A 16,995-nucleotide genomic window follows, 5' to 3' on the forward strand; every position below is an offset into this window, starting at 1 on the left:
TGCTGTTTCAGTCAGGGTGATTGTCGTGTTCGAGTACCTCGCTCTGAAACTCGTGCAGCGTCTTGGCCAGCTGCATCTCGGCGGTTTCAGGAAGCTGAGAGTACAAACTGCTGCTCATCTCCTTCTTTCCTTCCTCTTTGTACTTGTTCTGAGGAGCACACGAGCGGATGATAATGATAAAAAAGAAGAACTGAAGCACATCATCCATCCATCATCCATCCATCCATCCATCGTGTCTGACCTCACTCAGTATCTCCGTCAGCTCTTTGACAAACTGCGTCTCCGTGGTTTCGGGCATCAGTGAATACAGAGAGGTGGAAACGTCTGTCTTCACGTTCCCTTTGTATTTAATCTGAAACACAAACACACAAACAGCTTCAGCTGCTTTTTCATGGCGGGAAGGTTTTTTGGAAAACAAATACATGTGATTGGATGAATCATCTGTCTATCACCGTCTCTCACTGGTGGACGGGTATCAAGAGTTACTTCTCGCAGCTCCAGAAGTTTCTTGAAGGACACGGGCACGAGTTCGGGCACGAGTACACAGCCTGAAGACAGCTGCAGTTTCCCCAGAGAGCTAGGAACCTTTAGACCAATCCAGTGTGTTTCCACCACAGGTTCAAGTCCCAAAAGTCCCTGCTCGGCTGGTCGTACTTGCCAAAAATACAGAAACTTACAGCCACCATTTTTTTAAAATCTGCAGCCTGCAAACCAATTTGTTTTTGTTTATTGCACTTCGACAGATCGACATGACGTCACAACAGGACAGTGTTACAGCGAGTGACTGAAGAAGAACTGCTCTCATCTTCATGGATCTTTGGACCACGGTGGAATCCTTTCCACAAGTTGTATTTTATTTATTTTTCCTCAGAGAAAGCTTTTAAATTTCATTTTTAAATTTCCGCTGTACTGAAGTGTAGCTACCTCGCTCTGCAGCTCTGAAGTCTCTCTGGCGCGCTGAGTCTCCGGAGTCTCCGGCAGGATGGAGTACAGAGACATGGACGCTTCCTTCTTTCCGTCCTCTTTGTACTTCGACTGAAACAGTCACAGAAAAATTATCATTGGTCGATATGAGTGTGTGTGTGTGTGTGTGTGTGTGTGTACAGACCTCGGATATCACAGCACTGATGTTCTTGGCGTGGATGAGTTCGGCTCCGGGAACAAACAGACTCTGACCCCTCATCTTCTCAAAGTCCTCCTTATACTTCACCTGCAGGGAGGAGGAGACGTGATTGTATCAGTGTGTGTGTGTGTGTGTGTGTGTGTGTGTGTGTGTGTGTGTGTGTGTGTGTGTGTGTGTTTGTGTCCCCAGGAGGAATTGTGTTGGCTGTTTTGCAGAGTTTTAGTGTTCAAGCTCACAGAGGAACTGTGTGCAACCTGAATGAAGAACCTTGTCACGTATGACACACAGAGAGTTTCCTGACTGTAGCTGCTGTTAGCTCAGTTTGTTAGCCAGGCTACCCGGAGTGTGAGAAGAAGAAGAAGTTTGATCAGAAGTAATGTAATCAGGACAAATACTCGAGTACAGCTGAAAATAGTCACCACAGTGGGATTACACTCTGGGCGATAAATCACAAAAATACTAATTTCTATGTAATGTTGCATCTGGATAAAGAAATTAACCATTTTATGTCATTTAAAGGTAAAGAGGTGATGCTATTAGTGTTATATTGCAAAATAATATATATATGTTTTTAATATATTTGTTGGAGTAGTACACAGGACTGAACTTGGTTTGGTGCTTGGCTGAGTCTGATTGGCCGTTCAGTCCAACAACAACAACAGACCGGCAGATTTTTGTGGAGAGACCCAGGAGAAAGAAATGGAATGAATCCACGGATGACAAGCTGTCCGCCCCAGTCTGTGCGAGGAAACCAGAGAGTGGGCGACAAATCAAAAGGTGCTTAACGGTACCGAACACTTCTAACCGGCAAACACGTGACAGCGGGCAAGTTCAGCAAAAGTTTCATGATTCATGAAATCAGGAATTCTGGAACCCTGACGCTCAGGAAGGTTCTCTGCACGTCCTCTTGTAGACAGTGTGCTTTCACATACTGAAGCTCGCTCACTCCATTCGGGCTGCACAACTCTGAAGTGGTCCACGTCTCCATGGTAACAGCAACATCTCCAAACTGGCTGTAGGACGAGGAGACGAGTGTTTCATCCCACCTACAGTCGTGAAGACTTTCCACGTCTCTGAGAAAAGTGACGGACGCTGAACTCGATTAATAACGACGTTTGGACGGCGGACAGGGAGACGCTCGGACAGGCAGCAGAGCGACAGCAGCAGCTGGAGGAACACATGAAGATGATTTTATAAAGTGGGTTGACTTGCTTCCTCTGTAGCTGATGAGTCATTCTGCCGGCTGCCAAGTTCGACTCACACCAGGGGAATCGATATCTCACCCTCCCACATCCTACAACAGCATTCACCCTCATTCACCGTTTTCCTGCCAGATATACGCCTCAAAGTCAAAAGACGCTTTCTCCTTTGAGTATGCATTCCCTCTGTGTCGAATAAAGGCCAGTCATTGGATCTGTGGGGGGATGGTTACCATTGGCAACCGTGTTTTCGGTTCATATCTTAAGAGGCGGAGGAAGAGGATGGTGCTTCGCAGCTGATATTACACAGTAAAACATCAACTTCTGACCTCGTCTTTTTATATCGCTGTTGGATTATTTTGGTCCAGTGTTGGAGACGAGCTCAGGTTTGACTTTAAAACTGTTCTACAACACAGAGCGGGAAGTCGTCATAGACTTCATTAGATTTATTATTTACGAGTCATTTCTTATCAACTTTGTTTCTTATCTTATCAGAGTACTTTTTTCTCTTAGTCTGCACCAAGTGAATCAAACTACAGGTGTGAAAGAACCCTAAAATAATAAAGAGAACCGACTGCGAATGAACTTACGTCACTGACGAGCAAACTGCATCTCCTGTTAAACGCTGGATCTGGTAGCGGAGGCTTTTCATCAGCTGAGACCTGAAAACACAAAAGTTGCACGTGAGACTTTGAGTTTGTCCAACTCAATAACTGTCCCGACATTATTTAGACAAAAATGAGCTATAATCACTATTTTGTGAGGATGAGTCGGACAGAAGAGTGTCTGATGTTTCACTGGTCCTTCATCCTTCATCTCTCTACTGAGACTAGTTCATGCCAATATTGGTAATCAATGGACAATATTATCCATCTGACCGTACTAGTACAACTATGAGCTACGAGTCAACCAAAGGAAACATTTCATTCATGCACCGCTTATCCCTCGCCTCTCTTGACAGGCCCAAAAAATCCCACTATCAAAGGCTGATATTGGCACATTTTCATCTGTAGTTTTACTAATCCTCTCTAAGCTTGTATAAAAAACCTGCAGTGCCAGGCGAAGCCCCACGCCAAGGTCAATACAAAGACTCACAGTCAGAGCTGAGAGCTGGGTTTCTCTGCAGAGGGACCAAATCTGCCTCTCAGCACACTTCATCAAAGAAAAGCAAGAGCATCGAAGATGTTTACTGACGTGTTATAACAGGGAAATGATTTCAGTGAAAACTGCTCTCTGGTTTTAAAAGAAGCTGATTCTTAAGTGAAGCTACTGAACTGAAGTCTTTGTTTATATTGGACTGATGGGCTCAAGTTTAAGTTTTTAACTTTACAGGTGAGTAAGAAAGACTGAGGTTGCGAAAACAGATCAACTGTAACCGATCTTTGCATCGTTCAAGAATCTACAAACATGAAACCTAGTCTAAACTGAAAGATAGATTGTTTCTTTAGATGAACACACGTGAACATATTTAAGATCCACAGGATTTTGTAATCTTACTTCATGGTTTTGCTTTGCTGAGTTCTGATTATTTTTAGCTTGTTGAGTTGCAAGAATGCCGAGTTCTCACCTCGGATTCCCAAGAGCCCAACAACTTCTTTGCATGACCCTTCTCTTCCCGTCCATTCTCTTCTCCTGCCTCCATTCCTGCTTCATTTTCCTCCTCCATCTTTTCCTCCTCCTCCTCCTCTTCCTCCTCCTCTTCCTCCTCAGTTATTTTCTCAGTTTCAACCTCCTCCCTCTCCTGTACATCCATCCTGGTCATCGTTGTCACTGTTGTTACCACCGTCTCCTGGAAAGACTCTTTCTTCTTTCCGTCCACTGTCGTAACCTCTTCCATCTCTGCAACACACACCGGAGTGGCTGGGGCCTCCTCTTCCTCCATCAGTCACCTCTGAGGACAAAGGACACTTCATGTTTACGTTCACTTTACTCATAACGCTATAATCTATATTTATAAAAACAAACACTAATAAAAAAAGGTAATAAAGAAGCAAAGACCAAAGCCAGGAACATTAAAAGAGAAACCACAGCAGAGGTTATCGCATAAAAGTCTAGAAAAATATAAATGAGTCTGAAGAAGTCCTTTAAAGACGACATAGATCAAGCCAGAGCTCTTTGTGTTAAACTTAAAAAATAACCTGGTGGAAGAAAAACTACAAAATTACAGAACACACTGACTTCTTAGAGAGTAAGTTGACTTCTGCCATGATGACCCTTTATGCGACAGACGAATGGGAGGTAGGCGGGGAGACAAATGTTTGTGTGAGGTGTAGCTTTGTGGCTTCATGGTGTGATGACGTAGGGAGTTGGCGGGGGGGTGGTTGTCGAACAGACTGACCATGGATTGCCTGCGGTGTTGGGAGTCTATGGAAAGTTATCGCAGTGGCAACTATCTTATCCTCCATTGCAACAATCGTGAGGTAAACGACATAAACGTCCATGTTAATCTACCAGGAATGTGCTCTTGCAACAATCTGATTGGCCTGCCACCTTGCTGGATGACGCTCCATGGCTTTGCTCTACTTTTGCATCTCTGCATTGGCACTATTGCCACAATGGGTGTGCGAGGCTGACGGTGCTTTGGCAGCCAGGGTCTATGTTTTCTCCGTTCTCCATTCTTCGCTGCAGAGTTGGTCCGAATTGTTAAGTCTTGTTACCAGGTATGAACCAGGCTAAATACGCCTAAAGACAGACCAGCGTTCGTAGCCACGCATCTAACAAGGTAACATAAAAAACTAAACTGAAAAAGAATACCTGTAAAATGCCAAAACTCCAAGCTGAAGCTCCCTGATAAACTCTCCTGTTTGAATCTCAGTGGACGCGGTTGTCGAAGTACTTTTGGCGAGCTGTCAAGGTCAGCGTGTTAAATCTCTCAGTGTCTTCCTTTCTGAGTCTGAGGTCAAAGTCACTGTATCAGAAATCACCTCTGGATGTTGTTAGCATCTTCAGTGTCATGTTCACACTTTTCATCTTTTACCAGCCTCCACGAACCTTCTTCTGAGCCGCTTTCAGTCTGAATGTTGAACTCACCTTGTCTGATTTGTGGTCGTCTCTTAATAAACTTTCCTCTTGGCTTCCTCGGTCTTTGGGTCAGCCCTTCAGCTTGTCCTCACTCACAGCTTCTGAATATCGTAACTACGTCTTCTCTGATGTGTTGATCACTCTTCTCAGGATTCTTAGTATCGTCTCGTCGTGGTCACCCTTCCTGATTCTGAATTATCTTGGACACTCAACTTCTTATTTCTAACTCGACATAAATAAATCTTCTGCGTCTCGTCCTGACTGTCTCCTGCGACGGCAGCCTGACTTCTGCGTGTCGGTTCGTCGGGTACTTCTTATCACTTTCAACTTCCACATTTAGCCCTCTACTCAAGACCTTATCACCGCTGTGCCCTTCATATCAATCACAGTGCAGCAGTGTTGGGTACAGTGTGTGTCTTTTTGTGTGTGTAGGTCAAGGGGTTGAAGGTGAGTTCAGAAAATATCGTAAGCTGGAAAGAATGTACCATCTACCCCCACACACACACACACACAAAGATTAGTCTATGAACTTGCAGGTGTATCGTACTGCTACTGATGTTTTTGAACCAAAACAGAAAAGGAAAAAAACAAAGTAATAACTTCTTCGTCTTCTCTGTCTGATGAATCATTTCACAGATATTTAATCACTGTCTGAGTCTCAGAGACAGCAGGTAGTCTGGCAGTGAGATCAGAGCGTCAGATGGTAGCTGAGGTAAACAGGACATCGACCCGATAAAGACTGACCAGAGCAGATCTGACTGTTTCGCTGCCAAATCTGCCGCTACACTGAACACAGGACTCGTTTATCACCAATAACACGGCATCATCTGCATAGTGTCGCAGTAGTGAACGTGCAGGTAAAGAGACATAAAGACAGGAATAAAATATATAATGAAAAAAATAAAAGAATGATGATCTATCAGTCCGGCTCGAGTTGATACTTGCATGCCAGACATATTTGACAAAATAACAAAGGAGTAAAGTACAATGAGCTGATCACAGTGTTGCAAATTTAATTTGGCAAAAGAACAAATGTGTGAACAAACGCTTGTTTTTCCATCCACGACTGAAACTCTACTCTACAAAAATCTGCATAGAAATACAGCAATAAAACATAAAAGCCAATCCGGACTCGTTCAGAGGACAACTAATTAATCAGGTCTTTAAACACATCATGGGTTTAGTGGCCTGAATAACAGCTGAGTCCTGCCAGCGGAGTCCTGGCTGCCCCTCGTGCCTGCAGTCATCACTCTGAATCACAGTAAACAAGACTCTGTGGGGAATAACGGCGTCTCTTCTCGAAGCTAAATCGGGAAACGGTTTTCATAGGTGGTAAAAAAACAACACAACAAAACAAAAAGCTGCCTCGCTGACCAGGAGCTTTCTCTCTTTCTCTCCTTTAGATCTTGTTAATGAATTCTGAAACACAAAAGCTTTTCCTGGGAGAAATCCCTGTGATCTTGTCCTGACGCGAACCGGGTTCCCTGCCAGCCCCGGCTCAGCTGCACAAGAAACACATTTCTCTTCAGGCTTCTGGACTGAAACACTTCACTACAGGTGAATCCATCTGCGTTTCTACCGAGCGACAAACAGGCAGCTCACATTAAATCCCTCAGCACTCCTCTTCGACACCTTCCTCCCACCTCTCCTCCTCTTCTTCTTTCATCACCAGGTCAACCTTGAAAAGAGCTGAGTAATACAATAAAACGTGTGGGCTGTTGAATGTCACAGCATTTGAAAGTGAGGCGATGTGTGTGTGTGTGTGTTAATTAAAGCAGCACAAATGAAGACAGAGAATCCGTGGTGTATTAACACGGCGGAATAATGCGATCACTCACTCAGGTAAACAGAGGAAGGACGGGAAAACAAAAGGTAGCACTGACAGATAAAACACACTACCTTGGCATCGACTGCTGAGGGTCACCGGGTCAGGTCGAGCATCTGCATGCACACACACACTCACACACACAAATATTTCATGTTAGACAACGAGCCTCTGAATTTACTGCCGGCCATAACTGGACAAAGATGAAGTTTGGTATCTACTGTAGCACCAGGACTCCGTCTGTATTTATGCTCCGTATCGGTGGAATCATTTCTCAGCTGAGCTTCTTTCAAACACGTCGTTTTTCTGTCTGCATCCTTGCTAGTTAAATTAAAATAAAAGAAGAAATCACTCACACGTTCAGGAGACGCTCCTCTTCAAACAGCTGATGTCATCGACGCTGCAGGGCTCGATGATGTCCACATTTTGTGTTTGCGATTGTGCTCACTGACCAAAGTGCACCCCTCACATTACACACTCACGTTCACACCATCGAAACACTAATATATCTGTGTGTGTGTGTGTGTGTGTGTACATACGATACTGATCTGCTCCTGAGTCCTTCTGAGTCTTTGCATCTCCGGAGTGTCGGACACGATGCTGAACCCTCGACCTTTACTCTCTTCAAAGTCCTTCTTATACTTCACCTGCAGGAGAGCGAGACGGACAGAGAGACTCAGGGGGAGTTGGACACGTCCTGCTTTCATCAACTGGTTTTTAAGTTTTGGTTTAAAATCTAACAAGCACACAGGAGACAGACCGGAAACCATAACCTGGGTCATGAACCGATGAATAAAAACACAGAGGGGAATAAAACCTAGAACTCACATGACCGTGATGATACAGACGAGTATCTGAAGGTGGATTTTATTACCTCTGAACGCGCCCACGCACAGCAGGAATAATTACCCCGCTCAGGATTCAGAGAGCGCAGCTACAATCAACTTCACACCGTGTGAAAAGAACTTCAGATATACTATAATTACTCCTCATACACGTTGAATAGTGACACGCAGGAAATGAGAAGGAGAAAGGGAGTTTATGTTTGAGTTTAGAACATGATCCTCACCATGGGGGTTCATTTTTAGATCCAGTTTAATCCACCTATACTAGAATTTACCTGATAAGCAGGGCTGGGTATGAAACCTCAGACTAAAGAGGGTCGAAGAGTTTGAACTTAAAGGACGACCACGAGCCAAAACACATCTGTGAGCGGTTCGTACAGAACGGGGAAGTTCGCCTGTTCTTGCACTTTCTTTCACCGGGAAGAAGAAGGGGAGGGGAGCTTTTATTTAATTTAGAGGAGACGAGAGCGAAGAGGACGTTGACGGACTTGAATCAGTCAGTAACAGCAGGAAATCCAAACGTGGGCGACGACAACAACAACAGAGCAGCAGGCAGTCATCTCATGTCTCTCTGGTCCTGCCTGCACTTCAGTTTGACCTTCAGAGGAAACACTGCAGCTCTTCAGCCATAAAGCCATCGTGCCGGTGTCTATCAGTTGTCAGTCACAGCCCATTAGCCGTCAGAACAGAGTTACGTAACGCTGTAAACTGCAGAAATATGACTCAGACATTTAGGGTGTGTGTGTGTGTGTGTGTGTGTGTGTGTGTGTGTGTTCTGGTATTCTGCTCTCACAGTGATTGTCCCCGTTCTCAATATGAAGCAGATTAAAACCCCGTTCATCAACTGCAGAGTTAATATGACAAGGTAACGAGCTAAACCACACACACACACACACACACACACACACACACACACACACTCGCAGCAAAGCAGCTGATGTACACACACGACATAAAGATGTAACGGAGGACAATGTGATGGATCCACTGACCTCACCTCTCGCTGTGAGACAGACACCACACCGGGTCACGTGATCACGTCACGTACCAGAACACAACTAGGTCGATGCTGAACATGTGGGGGTTTTCCCACAGTGTGTGTGTGTGTGTGTGTGTGCACTGTCATTGTCTATTATGATCAGACTTGAAAGCTTCGGTGCTGATATAAAGTTATTTTCACATCACCTCCGGGGACGTCAGACACGTCGATTCCAAAGAAGATAGAACAGATTTTCGAGAGGAGCTGCACTGATATCATCCTCGTCCATCACGACATCACTGAGTCTGAGTGTGATTTCATGAACTTCACCGTTACTGTACGTTATCGTGTACGTTATCGTGTACGTTATCGTGTACATTATCATGTACGTTATCATGTACGTTATCGTGTACGTTATCGTGTACGTTATCGTGTACGTTATCGTGTACATTATCGTGTACGTTATCGTGTACGTTATCGTGTAGGTGTTGCGGGCTGTGATCGAGTGCCAGGAGCTCAATGATGTGCAACCTTTTTAAATGACGTGTCAGAGAGAGACAGACAGACCAACCCGTGTTGAAAATTCAAAACTCTCCGAGCACAGACACGAGTCGTTTCTATCATTTTGGCAGCTCGGCTCTTGGAACTGCAACCGACTACGACCGGCGAAGAGAATAAACAGAACCATGGCCTCGCATCGGGCTGGTTACATGGCAAACCTGCTCGACTGGCTCTGTGTCCTGAGGTTTGAGGGACACAGAGCGGCTCCACTGCATGTTCAGACTGTCCACAGACCTCCAGCCAGATCTTTGAATTATCAGAAACTGATTGAAAGGTTCATGAAAACAGATGTCATGGTGTTTTATCCTGATGTAAACTGCTGCAGCCGGTGGAGCGTCTTTAAATCAGCGATCAGTCGTTGTGAACATATATCACAGACATTTCTCAGTATTTACGACCTCCAGATAGAATTATCCTCAACCTGGTCGGTACTTTTGATTTAAAGAACTTGCAGGAAGAGAGGACGACGCGGAGAAAGACAGAATAAATGAACGTTCTGCTCTGAGTGACAAACTGCCTATAAATGTGTTTTATAAGGGCAGAGCATCACGTGACAAACAGCACGTCCCCTTCTGTTGACTGCTGAGTGGACATCTGTCCTTTTGTACTGCAGCCTGCACAAACACACACACACACACACACACACACACACACACACACACACACACGCACACACACAGGACGAGGACATATGGCACAGAGGTATCGCTGCTTTCTTCTCTCATACGTGTTGTTCTTGTTCTCTGCATCAGTCAGGTAAACAGGCAGCGCAGTGACTCGTCACACCTGAGCGTTTGTTTTCATGCCCACGTGGCGCCGGAGGGGTGGAGACATGAGCCAGCGAGCAGCTCTCAAAAACTGATTAATAATATTAATCAGTTTCTTCACCTGACGGCTGAAGTGGATCAGAGACTGTTCAAACTGCAAACGTGACGGAAATGTGACGTTTGTTTCATGTTTTCAGAGACGGATCTGAATCTGCTACCTGCACTGCAGTGTGTGTGTGTGTGTGTGTGTGTGTGTGTGTGTGTGTGTGTTCACCTGGCTCTGTAGCTCGCTCTGCTGTCTCAGTCTCAGGTTCTCTGGCGTGTCGGCCACGATGGTGAACGACGTCTTGGGGTAATGTCTGAGAAGAGAAAGAGCAGGGTCACAGAGTTAACCTCTGACCTTATGTGAATATTAGGCGGATGTGCATGAGATGAGCAACAGGTGGCGCCAATTCTCCAGTCGTAATAAAAAGTACTGTCAGTAAACTTTGGAGTACTTCAATATTCACCACGTCACAACTTCAAGAGCTTCAACTCTTGAAGTTCTTCTTCTTCAACGAACATGTTGGAGGAAACACGACGACCGTGGACGAGTTTATGTTGCAGCACCTGAACTTCCTGCACCGACACAGGAATGAGCATCCATCACAAACAGTTTGTTTTTCTCCTTTATCAGCCAAACTCCTGAGGCACCAGATCAAGAAAAGTGAAGCATGTGAATAACAACAGACACGTATGAGGTGTGATTAGTAACCTGGAGGTTACAGCTGAGCCTTTTGAAATGAAACGAACCAAACAACAAGGCAAAGACAGAAGGAGATGTTTCCTGTTCTCGTCTCTATAAAAAGTCTTTTTCTAACAATAAAAGCGTCAGCTGTTTCCGTGATTTGAGGAACTTTAATGACGATGACATTAGCTCCAACAATGACCCATTGAGAGGTGGAACACACCTCCACGCCTCCTTTATCTCACTCGACCTTTCTGGTCTGTCGTTAATGACCCGATGATTTATTTTTAGTTTTTTTTAAATGAGTGAGTTCAGACTCACGTACAGCAAGAAGGACACGGGTGGGAAACACTCCCACTCAGCACCTACACCGACGTCTGAAGCCCACCAAGAGAAACCCTCTGTGGCTCCGAGCAACGGTCCAATCAGCTGCTGCGTACCTACATCGAGAAACCTGTGTGTGTGTGTGTGTGTGTGTGTGTGTGTGTGTGTGTGTGTGTGTGTGTGTGTGTGTGTGTGAATCAGCGCTGCCAGCAGCATATTCAGCGCCGCAGTTTGACCACTTCACTGAACTGTCCTTCACTCCTCTCCTCCCACACACACACACACTCTGCCTCCCACACACACACACACACACACACACACACACACACACACACACAGGTAAACTTACACAACCAAAGTATCTGTGTAAAGATTCTCTGACTGACTCATTAAAAACTTTTTAATTAAACATCTAAGACAAAGTTTGAATTAACAAACTGTGACATTTAGATTTTTATGTTTCAGATTTGTCAAAGTCAAAGATTATAATAATAAGAATTTAAAAAACATTTCGTTTGAATCAATTTTTACGTTTGCATGTGTCAGTTTGTGTCACAGTCCCCGCTCCGCCTACTCCTCTCTCAGTTTGTCTTTGTCCCGCCTCTAATCACCTTTACCTGTGTATTTAAACTCTTTGTTTCCTTTTCCCCAGTGCCAGATTGTCAGTGTACCATGTGTCCTACCCCGCTTTTCAGTCTCGACCCTCGCCTGTTTTTGGACCCTGCCTTTGCCTCACTCCTTTGGATTGTCTCCCGTGTCCGTGCCTTGTAATAGTATGTGTATGTAACGTTTCATTGTGATATTAACAACGACAGGACTAAAACCAAAGAAGAACAAATATTACCGACTGCAGCTCGTAAAGGTGCAGCGTGTAAGAATGTCATGCAGGTAAAATCAGCTTAAAATAAGAATATTTTCATTTTTGTTACTTTAAAAATCTCCTTTTATATCCACAGCCCAGAGCAGACAGACTCAATCCTGCCTCTGCACAGCGTCTAACAAATGTCTGTTCGTGTCCCTGTAAACCTGCTGTACTGTTGTCAGGTTGTATCTCTGTGGATGTAAAAACGTATAAACACGAGCTACAGACAGCGTCATTATTTTGTTGCTGCAGCTTTCTTAATAGTTATAATCAGGGTAATAATGACGGGTCACACACAGTCTGCTGTGGTCTGAGCATGTCTGTGTCTTTCACCTGATCATTAGCAGCAGATCATAAACAGTCATCACAGTCTGCCTCACACTGTGTCTGTGCTCATAATGAGTCTGAAGACACACAGGCCAACAGACAAAGTCTGTCTCTGTAAAAGGAAATCATCTTTTAATATCTGCAGATGCTGTGTGGGAGAGGGCGAGGGGTTGCAATCAAAAGCTGCAGTTCCTCTAACGTCCACTTGAGGCTGGCTCCAGAAGTGAGTCAGTCTCCATAAGTCCCCATGTTCAAATAAGAAATAAACATGTTTACAGCCTGGGACAAAATTATCTTCCGCTCCATTAGAGGTTATTTTTATTCGTTCATGACAGACACGACACGGCGTCATCGCTTCATCATCATCATCGTCGTCGTCGTCGTCTTCCACCTGCTCTGAGCTGTGAAGTGACACATGACGTCTCGTGTCTTTGAAAGAATCTGACTTTCACTCTTTTGGTTTTTGTTTTTGGTCATCTCACTCTTTTTTCTCTGAGACACAAACACAGAAAGACTTCCTGTGGAGGTTTAGTCACCCCGTCAGAGACCAGGACAGAAAAACAGCCCGGGGCGACTTTGAGTGAGTGTGTGTGTGTGTGTGTGTGTGTGTGTGTGTGTGTGTGTGTTTCAACCAACAGTTCCTTTGTTTCACTTCTGTTGCTCATAGTTTTAGTCTTGCACACACACAAACTAATTTCGTCCTTAAGTTTCACTTCACCTGTTCCCGTCGCTACTGGCAACCATGGATGCTTTGTTCGTTTGGTGCAACCCAATCCTTTGAGACAAAGAGCTGCTCTGTGGGATATTTTACACACACACACACTCACACACACACACACACACACACACACACACACAGCTAGCCAAGGTAACTTTGTGCTGGCTGGACAAGCAGCTCGGGACAATAACTCAGTTAGTGTGGAGTCTTTAACAGCCAGCTGACGTCCAGACGGGCCTGTCTGCTCGCCTCTTTCAGAATTCGGCTTTTTATTGGTCAACGACAAAAAAATCAAAGACTCTGATGGACAAGCCACGAAAAACTCCAAAACAAAACAGCAGTCAGTCAGTCAGTGCTGAAGAAGCCGAAAAAGAACCAGACTTCACTCCCCATGATTCCCCCTCGTCTGCTCTTCTCACGCTATGTGACTTTGTGCTGCAGGTACGATCACCTGTGAGACGTCACGTCAGGGAGGAAGCTAAGAAGAGAAAAGGAGAGAGTGAGCGAGCAAGAAGCCGCCGGACAAGAGTAAATGTGGGACTGACTTTTAGTGGTTGGTGAGAGCTTGGTGAAATAAAAGGCTGAAAGACAGACGCCGAGCTGGGCTGACTGCTGCTGGACTAGGCAGTGAGATCAGCAGCTGCTGCTGCGTCAGGACTTTTTGTACCGTCCGAGTTCTTCACGGATGAAATATCACTTCATCGCTGAGCACTTAGCGGCGAGCTCTGAGGTCAGACCTGCACGAGCGAGCCAGTCATCTCGTCAAGTTCAAGTCCAGCAGGACGAGATTTCATTATCGAGGTCATGTCGGGGAAATTAAGTCATTTATTTACATTGTAAATTAGCCGAAACCTTGATAATAAACGAAACGCCCTGATAGAGGTGCAAATACTGAACACACACACACACACACACACACACACACACACACACACACACAGTGTCCTTTAAACAGTTTCCAATAATACCCTCAGACACATCCTGCCTTTCTCTCACTGCCTGGTTAAGACACCACATTTACAATAAACCTGTGTGTGTGTGTGTGTGTGTGTGTGTGTGTGTGTGTGTGTGTGTGTGTGTGTGTGTGTGTTGTGGACACAGATTTAGATTAACCATTGTCTATTTTGTCGCCGTGGCATTTTCCAAACGACGACAGTCTCCTCACCCTCGGCGGCGGCGGTGACGCACACGACTCTGACTGAGCGTTCAGAGTCGGCGTGTGTGAGGTCCAAAGAAAAGCAAGCGGCTATAAAAACATCAAGAAACTCTGAATGATAACAGCTAATGTGGGATTGATTCATTTCAGCTGATCAAATAGCATGAGTGACGTCACCCACAGGCTGAATGACGCCTGGTTGCTCAAATCAAACCACCTGTAACCACACCCACCTGTCAATCAAAGCATCCCCGCTCTTAACCCTGCATAACTTTAAGCCTTAATATAATGTGAACAGGTGAGTTGTATATAAATTCACCCTCAGTACAGTTGTCATGAACGGGGAAATTAGCTACAGAGACCAAAACTGTTTTTTGTACCAGGCTGTAAACATGTTTATTTCTGCTGTGAAGTTGGACATTTGGACATGGGGACTTATGGAGACTGACTCACTGCTGGAGCCAGCCTCAGGTGGACGTTAGAGGAACTGCAGGTTGTGGCACTGAAGAAAAATCAGATGATCCTAGTCGATCAAAATGTTGCATCAACTGAGTTCCTAAATAATAATCATGTTGTGTCGACAGTCTTGCAGACTTGACTCGGCTCTGATACAAACACGTTATTCACGTTTTATGATGGAAACATTTCCTGATGCCAGGTGGAGCAGGAGGCCCGGCTGTCACCACCAAACCAGGCTGGCTGCATGATGGGTGACGAGCCAGTGACACCGCGGTCCTCAGTCCTCATCCCTGTCAACAACACCAACACCAACACCAACACCAACACCAACACCAACACCAACACCACCACCAACACCAACACCAACACCAACACCAGCAGCAGCAGCAGCAGCAGCAGCACACGGGCAGGAGGACGGCGTGCTTCTTCACCGACCGACATGGACGCTCTTTTTGGTGAATCACTGCGAGCGAGACAGATGAAGAGGAGGAAGAGAGGGCAGGGACGACAGCTGAATGTGTGTATGAGTGTGTTTCTGTGTGTGTGTGTGTGTGTGTGTGTGTGTGTGTGTGTGTGTGTGTGTGTGTGTGTGTGCGTGTGTGTGTGTTCTCGCTGGTCAGTCTGGACGCTCTCCATCTTCCTGCTTAGGTGTTGATGAAGCTCTCAGTGTGGGCTCAGGACAGACTTGGCTCCTGCAAACCTCGCTGACGACAGACAAATGTCCAATGAATCTAACGCCCACTGTTATTATTGTCACAACAAAGCGCGCGTCCTCACAGAAGACGGCATCATCGCCCCTGAAGGGTGTTTTGGTTGCTGCAGCACGAAGCTGCGAGCTCATTATTTGCTTATAAGATTTGTTTTCATAACAGCGTCGCATAATGACTGCATTTCTTTCCTCTCATGACTGATGCTAATCTTTAAGAAACGCCTCGAGGCATTCATATTTTAGGAAAACAAATATTCAAATATTCATGGGGACGTAGAGGAGAGATGTTTCTATTCAAACTCCTTGATCTGATCCAACAGACACACATGTTTCGACTTTATTTTAAATGCTGCTCGAGATCTGCAGGTCACCAATAATATGAAATATGTAGACATGGACTACAGTGTCTAAAAACAGCATGTTCAGTCTCACAGCAGTGAGTTATTGCTTAAACATCCAATCCATTATTAATAATAAATAATTGTTACATGCAGCCCTAGAAAATAACGTCAGACATGTGTGCAGCTCCAAACCACTCCACTCCAACGCCATCACTGACACGGCGTTTGGTCAGATTACTTTTAAACGTAGTCAGTTACTGATTACAGATTACATGTCAGCTTTTGTAATGAGTAAAAATGTCGGATTATTTCACAATAAATGAAAAATTTTGAAACATTCTAAAAAATAGACAGAAAAAACGTCGAAGTGACGGAGACACGTGCAGCACGACCGCTCTTTCTTCTTCCACCACAGAGTTTAACATTTCAACACCTTCAGCATGACAACTGCCATATTTTAAAAACAGAATCAAACATATGTTGACAACTATAACTAAAATCTACCTGCACATTTGTTCAAATGTAATCTGGGCTGATTATAGTTACGTATGTAATCAGTTGCCACCAAACTCTCAATGGTAAAGAAAACCAAAACGGAAAACGTTGTTTCTACTGATGAATTATTTAGTCTCTAAAATGTCAGAGAACATTAAAAAGTCCAAGGTGACGTCTCCGATTTATCTCTAGAGAGACAAGCAGCAAATCTTCAAACTGTAGACGCTGAATCAAACGTTCGAATCGTTCCAGCGCCGTCACTTCATCTCTTAAATCATTTTACATCATCAGAAATAAGACGAGTCCGTTCAGCTGTCATCTGTAATCTGAAGAACACGCTGATCGCTGCCTGCCTGCAACCAGTGGCCTAGTTTGACATTAGACACACATGTACACACCCCGAGGCTCGGACTAATGTCACATCGCTACAGCGACCAGGATCAATGAAAACCACCGTCATCATCATCTTCATCATCATCACGTCCCCGCTGTGAGCAGGTGAGCGCTCAGCTGCTCCAGGTGTGCAGTGAGCTGCCGTATCGAACCCGTTTGATATT

General features: G+C 45.0%; 1 protein-coding gene across 20 annotated transcripts in view; it reads right to left on the reverse strand.

Annotated features, from left to right (window-relative positions):
- The window catches only part of LOC109141272 (LIM zinc-binding domain-containing Nebulette), a 59,205-nt gene that overhangs the window by 32,211 nt on the left and 9,999 nt on the right, over positions 1-16,995 (reverse strand). For 6 of the 20 annotated variants that reach the window (XR_003461760.1, XR_003461758.1, XR_003461767.1 and 3 more), the window contains exons 1-6: positions 3,890-4,293; positions 2,913-2,984; positions 1,109-1,210; positions 925-1,035; positions 242-352; positions 38-148 (exon numbers count right to left, since the gene is read on the reverse strand). Coding sequence is in view for 3 of the 20 variants with exons in the window: in XM_027275445.1 (XP_027131246.1) it covers positions 38-148; positions 242-352; positions 925-1,035; positions 1,109-1,210; positions 2,913-2,984; positions 3,890-4,204 (822 nt within the window). In the remaining 17 variants the exon portion in view is untranslated. The other 14 variants (XR_003461761.1, XR_003461762.1, XR_003461768.1 and 11 more) reach the window with 9 other exon arrangements.

Source organism: Larimichthys crocea, unplaced genomic scaffold (genome assembly GCF_000972845.2).
Source record: "Larimichthys crocea isolate SSNF unplaced genomic scaffold, L_crocea_2.0 scaffold137, whole genome shotgun sequence".
Taxonomy (NCBI): Eukaryota; Metazoa; Chordata; class Actinopteri; family Sciaenidae; genus Larimichthys; species Larimichthys crocea.